The following is a 7,546-nucleotide window of genomic DNA, read 5'->3' on the forward strand; positions in this document are numbered from 1 at the left end:
GGGTAGCCCCGGGCTACGGTCAGCTTGGCCGGCCCATGCCCTGGGTGTCCGGCCACATACAGCCTGGGCGTGTCTGTGACAGTATTTCTGGGTGTGGTTCGCGTGGACTTCCCTGACTTTGAGTGACACAGGCATCCCCCGCGGTGAGGGGGCCTCACCCCATCAGTTGGAGGCGGGTTTTAATGGAGAGGACACTGGGGCTCCTGGGAAGTGGGGATCCCACCTGCACACGGAGCCACCCCCAGGGTTCGGACCTGCAGCCCACGTCCGAGCTGTGTGCCAAGGTCGTTGCAGTGAGGATGGGTGTTTGGCCAGATGCGTGGTTCTGGGCGAATCGATTTGTCGGCCCCACCGCCCATGGCCTGGGGTGGCTCTGGCCTGGTGGGACTGGAGGTCATGCCCCTGCGGTGGCCGGAGTCACTGCTGGGTGCTTGGGGGAAAGGGTTCTCTTACAGCTGCTTCCCAGGGCTTGTGAGAGGGCCCCGAGCCTGGGGGTCGACTGCAGGCCGTGCCCCGATGGAAGGACATGTGGGGAGCCCGGAGCGTGACTCCCAGCAGCTCCTGTCCCGTGAGCCTGCAGGGACCGGAGACCCGAAGGCCCCGGTGGAGGGCCTGCTGGGACTGCGGTGGCCAGGCCTTTAGAAAAGTTTCTCTTTCTTTATTTTGGGGTAAAACACACGTAACGCCCATCTCAACCATTTTGAGCGCACGGTTCAGTGATGGTCGGCACAGTCACGTTGTGTGGCCGTCACCACTACCATCTCCAGAACGTTCCATCGTCCCAGACTGAGACTCCGCCCCACCAAACACTAGCCCCACCCCCGGCCCCGGGCTCCGCCTTCCGCCGCGTCTGAGTCTGGCTGCCCTGGGTCCTCGTGCGAGTGCCGTCACACAGTGTGTCCTTTTGCGACTGGCTTTTTTGCCCAGCGCACCATCCCCAAGGTCCACCCTCGCTGAGCGTGTGTCAGGGTTTCGCTCCTTCCTCAGCCGACAGATATCCTGGCGGATGGACCCGTCGTTCACCCATCCAGGCCCCTCCCTCAGTCTGCTCGTGACGCTGGTGGCGACCACCAGCACCAGTCTCTGTCACCCACTTCTGCACTTGTCCCTTCGACCCTACGCCTCCCCGAGGCGGTGACCATCATCCTCCCAGTTTACTGATGAGAAGAGTCTCAGAGCCAGAGGATGCTCGCCCTCGAGCCATCACACCCCAGACAGCGTCCCCGTGAGGCCTCACCCGCCACGTCACCTGGGTGTGGCCAGAGCCCGGGGAGCTGGGGTAAGTGGCCCCTTATTTTGCAGTGGGGAGATCGAGGCTGGGAGAAGCCAGGGCCCGTGTCCACAGCTGGCCAGCTGGGCCGGGGCCGAGGTCCCGCCTCGCGGTGCCCGCCATGCCCCGGGCAGCACGGTGACTCCAGGCCCCAGGACACTGTCCGCCTGCCTGGCCCTGCTGAGTCCTTTGGAACGGCCTTTGACGACCAGGCCGATTTGAACGGCAAGTCAGGCGTGATGAAAACCAGTGACTGCCCAGCTTGGGTTCCTGCTGCTCACCGGGCGGCCGTGGCGGGCGACATGCTCTCGCCTGGTCGGGGCCCGAGGCTCACCGAGCGGAAGGGGAGAAGCTGGGGAGCCGGGTGCCTTGCGTGGCCTTGGGCCTGGACGACGGGAGCGGGTGCCCAGCTCCGCAGGGGCGGCCTCGGCCTGGGGCCCAGGGGGGTGGCACCTGGCGTGGCTGCACCTTCGTCACCCGCCCCTGCTTTGGGGTCTAGCACGCATCGGCAGGAGCAAGACCAGGGTCGGCGTTGGTGTCCTGGCTTCCAGAACAGTCTGCTGGCGTGGACACCCAGCTGACCCTTGTGGGACCCCCAGGGCCCCTTCAGCGGCTCCAGGTCACACTCCCCACCTCAGCCGGGGGGAGCCCAGCCCTGTCCCTGGAGTCCCCGTCATGTCCCCACGCCAGGGGCATCGCCCAGCTCCCGGGAACCGGAGAGTAGCTGGTGCGCAGAGGGGACCCTTGCCAGGCAGGGCCCTGTGCCTCGTGCCCGGGGCCCCAGGCTCCTGTCCTGGGCCCTGGGGCCAGAGTCGCGTCACTTTGCCGTTGCCGTGTTCCCGTGTGTGCTGCCGAAGCGAGCACACGTGTGTGGTTTTCCCACGGGAGCCGCTGCCCTGCGCCCTCGCCAGGGCCCGGCCACTAAGCGTCAGCTCGAAAACCGGCCTCGGGCCGCTCACCGGCCAGCCCCGCTTCTGCCGTTGCTTCGAGGGCGGTTTGCAGCCCAGGGTGTGTGACAGGTGTGCACAGCAGAGGGGACAGGGATGTGTGGGGAGGATGGCACAGGCCCCTTAAAGCCGGCGAACAAGCTCAGCCGGGCTACAGACACACGAGCCGCCTCGGCCTGGGAAAGGCCGCCGCGGGAGCGGAGAGCGGGCTGGGGCAGGGGCCCTGTGAGGAGGACGCCGCTTTGGTGGCCCTTGTGGCTTTTCTGAAATTGTCCCTGTGCAGCTTATTCGTTCAGGAGTCACAGGTGCCTGGAGAGGCTTGTGAGCACGGTCGTCTAATCCAGAGTGCGTGTGTGCGCGTGCGTGTGCGTGTGCGCGTGTGGGGTGTGTGTGTGTGTGTGTGTGTGTGCATGCATGCGTCTGCATGTAGGTGTGTACATGTGTGCATGTGGGCGGCGTGTCCATGTATGTGCCTATGGCATGTGTGCATGTGTGGTGTGTGCACATTGTGTGCATGTGGATGTGTACGTGTGTGCACGTGTGCACGTGTGCGGTGTGCATGTGGGCGGTGCGTGCAGGCATGAGTGTGTACGTGTGTGTAGGAGTCTGCTTCTGTTTAAATACGGAAAGACCCGCACGCGACGTGTTCACGCGAGACGTACAGGCAGAGCGGGGAGGGCTCTGCCTCCCAGGCTCCGCGGGGTTTCGTCAGGGGTGGGAATGTCTCGTGAATGTTGTGACTCTGGGAACCAGAGTTCATGTCCCAGGCGCTGCTCACATCCACCCCCACGTCTGCGCCCTCAGGACAACTGACCACACTTGATGGGCGTGAAACCGCGGCTGAGGCCAGGACCCTCTGTCTCGCCCAGGGCTGTCAGCCTGGCCGGTGTCACGCCCATCTTGCAGATAAGGATGCTGGGGCTTGGGAGGGCAGGACTGTCCCAAGGCTGTGGCCTGCATGACCAGAGCCAGGTTTGGACAGACCCTGGCTGGGTCGGGAGGGTCATTTCCAGGGCCGTGGATGGTCCTGCTGTCTTGGAAATCCAGGCCACGCGGTGGCCACGCCTGCTGCCGTGTCGTGGGAAAGCTCAGCTCTGCCGAGTCCCTGCCTCCCTCTGCTGCTGGGCTGGGTGCCTGCTGATGCCAGCAGGCAGAGCGGTCACAGGACAGGACGTCCTGGGCTGGCGTGACAGTCGGGGGGACAGCCTCCACTGCTGTGAGGAGGAGTCCCCACGACAGAGCGGCTGAAAGGATGTGCACCGGTGCCTTGGGAAGCGATGACGGGTGGGTGTCCAGGGCTGGTGGCTCTGTCCCGCATGGCCCGCCCACCGGCGGGTCTGCCACACAGCGTCGCACCGCCGGGCCGGCTGCCGGCCTCAGCGGCCTTCCGCACCTCAAGCTGGGTTTTCTGTGGTTTGGGCCTCAAAGCACCTGAGCAGGTACTCGCAGCCTGCAGGGTCCTTGAGTGACTGTGAACCTCGGCTCCAAGCATCACGAGGAAACGTGTCGGAGACGGGGGGGAAGTCACGTGACACGTCGCAGATGAAAAGGCGTGTGTGGGAGTGAGGTCAGGGCAACGGCGTCGAGACGCCACACCTGTCCCCGTCACCGTCCTCGCCGAGGCCCCCGCAGGGCCTCCCTCCGCGAAGCGCGCAGCTGAGCGGCCATCGTCCCCAGCGTGGCTGCAGCCCTGAGCTGTGCCCAGACCTGGCCTGTGCCGGAGCCAGAATGAAACCAGGCGCCTGGCGGGCAGACGCCCAGGACTCCATTCCCCTCGGGGGCTCGGGCAGGGACGACGTGCCCTCCGGCCGAGTCTGTGGGTGCTGCTGCCCCTGTCTCCCGGGTGGTGACCGTGCTCGGCCTAGGGCCCCGTGGACGTTTACCCGCCCTGCTCCCTCCATCAGCTGGCTTCATAAACACCCGAGGCCGCAGCGGGGGGCTGGGGAGTCCGGCAGGGCGCCCCGGCGGGGTCTCCTGACCCGCTGTCTCCCAGACCGTGGCACAGTCGGCGGGCGTCACACATTAACCCGGCAGGGCCAGGCGGCGTGTAGGGGGCTGGGCTGGGCGAGCCGAGTCCCCCCCGAAACAAGATCACGCTTGGCGGGGTTGAAATGGCGGCCAGGATGTGGCCGTGCCTTAGCGGCTGCAGACAAAGCCACCATGACCCTGGGTGCCTGAGGGGCCCCAGTTCCATAGCGGCCGGCACCTCTGGGCCTCAGGCCCCTCAGCTGCGGAGGGGACGCAGCGCGGCACCCCCGGAAGGCAGGGTGCCGGAGCTGTGACCCACGAGTGGCTCAGAGTTCACACCGGAGGCGTCTGAGACCAGCCGCGTGACAGACGGTTGTCCATACCAGAGTGGGGTGTGGCTGGGCCGGTTACAAAGCCTGGCTCCTAACCCTCGCGGGCCACGTGGTCACAGGACGGGTCCCAGTTGGGGTCAGCGCCCCGGCCTCGGGATTTGTTTCCCAAACATGGTTCCCGCTCACATGCAGACAAGGGCCCCGGGGCCGGAGCCCCTGGCCACCAGTGTTCCCACAGGGACGCTCCGCCCAGGCTGCCAGGCTGTCCCCTCGCCCCCGAGGGCGGAGGCTTTCTTTGTCACGCGTTCTGGGCCCTGTCTGGTCCCCATAGCCTCCAGTTAATCATTGAGCCAGGCTAGGCCTGCGGACGCCCCCCTGTTGGGGTCGGGAGGGGGCTGCGGTGCTCTGTGGGTACATGACCCCGAGACCAGGCTGTCGGCTCGCCGGTGCTGGAAACGCTCCCTGTCCTTGCGGGCTGGCCAAGGTCAGCCGGGAGCAGCGTGCAGATTCTCCTGCCCGTGTGTCCCCGAGCTCCCACCATGGGCTCCAGAGCAGGCTAGGGGGACGGTGGGCTCTCAGACCCCACGGCCTCCGTGCACGAGCGGAAAAATGGTGACTTCGGTTCAGGCGGCCGCGTGAGGGGATCCGGGCAGCACCCCCTCACGGGGAACCCCTCACGGTGGCCTCGGGCCAGCCGACCCTCACGCGTCCCCCTGGTGTCCACAGGGCTCAGCGTCTGTCCTCCAGCGCCGGTCCCTGAACGAGGAGTACGTGGAGGTGGGCCGCCTCGGGCCCTCCGACTACTTTGGTGAGTGGGGTCCCCTCCCGCGGGAGGCAGGCCATGCCCCGGGGTCCCGGGAAGGGGCCCAAGGTGAAGACCTGCGGGGCCCGAGGGAGGGGCGTCCACTGACGGCCTGTCCTGGCTGCGGGCTGTCCCCTGCGGGCAGGCTCCCACGGTGCGGGCTGGCGCACACCACGCGCCTGCGGCACACGGGGCCCGGACGTGACGCGGCACCGAATGTCGGATTAACGCGAGCCAGTGTGAGCGCGTCCCCGACGCTCCGTGGACGGACTCGCACCGAGCACCCGTTTGTGTGCTGGAGTCACCTCTAACCGGGTCCTGCGGTCGGTCCGGTCGGCTTTGTGAAGCCGGTGGCCCCACCCACAGGCAGCAAGGGCGCCGGGGCCCTGACCCGCACCCTCGCCCCCAGGGGAGATCGCGCTGCTGCTCAACCGGCCCCGGGCGGCCACCGTGGTGGCTCGGGGGCCCCTCAAGTGCGTCAAGCTGGACCGGCCCCGCTTCGAGCGCGTGTTGGGCCCCGTCTCCGAGATCCTCAAGAGGAACATCCAGCGCTACAACAGCTTCATCTCACTGACCGTCTGAGCCCGCCGCCCGCCCTGCCCGCCGCCCCAGCCCTGCTTCCCGTGATGGCGTGCTCGTCCGTGCCGGGGAGGCCGCGGGATGGGCTGGTGTCCCAGCAGCCTGGGGACTGTCTCCCTCCAGACTCGCGTTTGGAATAAAATACTCACCTGGGCATTTCAGAAACGAAGGGCGGACAGGACGCTCCCGGCCAAGGAGTAGCCACACCCCTCCCCACACACTCCCCTTCTTTCCTCCCCCCGTGCGCTCATCTTAGGGGACCCCCTTCATCCTTCCCCACGCCTTTTGGGGGACATAGGAGCATGCCCACCCTCGTGGCTGTAGGGGTCCAGGGTCCCTGTCTGGTGGGCTGTCCGGGTCCTCCTGGAGCTGACAGGAGGGTGAAGGCCACTTGTCACCCTCCCGTCCAGAGGCTGGTCAGGCAATGACCCGGGTCCCAGGGCTCAATGATGTCAGGTCACCAGGTCTGGAGTGTAACGGGGCAGCAATGTCCAAGGGGGTACCCCACGGATTAGGGAGAAGGGGTTCTCCCGGCCAGTGTCCTGTCGAAGATGCCAGGGCTGGAAGAACCTCTGCGTGACAAGCCGGGCCCAGCCTCAGAGAGGATGGAGGTCCCAGTCAGCTTCCGGCCCGGTGGCAGGGGACCCCACACAGACGTTTAAAGCCCATGTCGGGTGGTCTGGGAACGCTGGCCAGTCTGCCAGACAGTCAGATCCCGCCGTCGGCCTCGCTGGGCCAAGACGGGGCAGGAAGGAAGCACTGTGTGAGTCTGGGGCTTCCCGGGACCCCGAGCACCGTTCCCTCGGAGTCAGGGGACCCCAAGCAGCATCTATTTACTTGTTCCACAGCTTCTGGGAGACCTTGCGAGGGAGAGGAGGGTTTTCTTCAAACATACTCTGGGGATTGTCGTCAGAACCAGAGTCCCCGTTCCCCGTGAGTCACCCTCCAGCAGACCTGCCGCCCTGCACAGGTCTGAGCTCGGGCCTCCAGAACCAGCCCTGGGCCCCACACACCCCAGTCACCGACCCATCGAACTCCCCTTTAAACACATCCTGATCCAGCGCCGCCCTGAGCCGGACCGGCCTGGAGGGGTGGGGCCAGGGCCGGGAGCCGCGTCGTCCCTTCTGGTGGCCTGAAATACTGTCGAATTGTGCCGTTCACCCAATTCTGCTCCTGCCCGCGCACGCCTGGGCCCCAGCAGCCCCGCTGCGGCCCGCGGCCGCCTGTGACGCGGGGCCAGCCCGTGTGTCGCGACGTCCTCCGTGCTGCATGTGCCATTAAACGTGCCGTGAATCTCCTCTTCCCGACTCGGCCTCCCGTTTGCTTTCCCTGTGGTAAAATCGTCACAGCACAGAGCCTGCCGTGTCAGCCGGCGTCAGTGTCCAGGTCAGGCCACTCGACACTCACACTGCTGTGCAGGGGCCACCACCGTCCGTCCCCGTAACTTCTTCCATCGTCCCAAACTGAAAGTCCGTCCCCATTAAACTAACTCCCCGCCCCCTCCAACTGTCTCTGCGGAAACTCATTTTGATAATATATTTTGTTTCATCCAATCTATCCAAAATATTATCATTTCAACATGTCATCAATACAAAAATTGTTAGAGACTTTATGCTTTAGTACCGAGTCTTTGAAATCACGTGCCTTT

At 65.7% G+C, this 7,546-nt stretch overlaps 1 protein-coding gene across 1 annotated transcript in view; it reads left to right on the forward strand.

Annotated features, from left to right (window-relative positions):
- LOC105294592 (cAMP-dependent protein kinase type I-beta regulatory subunit) overlaps positions 1 to 7,198 on the forward strand; it is a 97,454-nt gene extending 90,256 nt beyond the window's left edge. The window contains exons 10-11 of the mRNA XM_023532751.1: positions 5,244 to 5,325; positions 5,729 to 7,198. Coding sequence (XP_023388519.1) covers positions 5,244 to 5,325; positions 5,729 to 5,901 — 255 coding nt within the window. The 3' untranslated portion in view covers positions 5,902 to 7,198. The remainder of the gene's footprint in view (positions 1 to 5,243; positions 5,326 to 5,728) is intronic.
- Positions 7,199 to 7,546: the final 348 nt, after the last annotated feature.

This window comes from Pteropus vampyrus, unplaced genomic scaffold, assembly GCF_000151845.1.
Source record: "Pteropus vampyrus isolate Shadow unplaced genomic scaffold, Pvam_2.0 Scaffold90, whole genome shotgun sequence".
In the NCBI taxonomy this organism is placed as follows: Eukaryota; Metazoa; Chordata; class Mammalia; order Chiroptera; family Pteropodidae; genus Pteropus; species Pteropus vampyrus.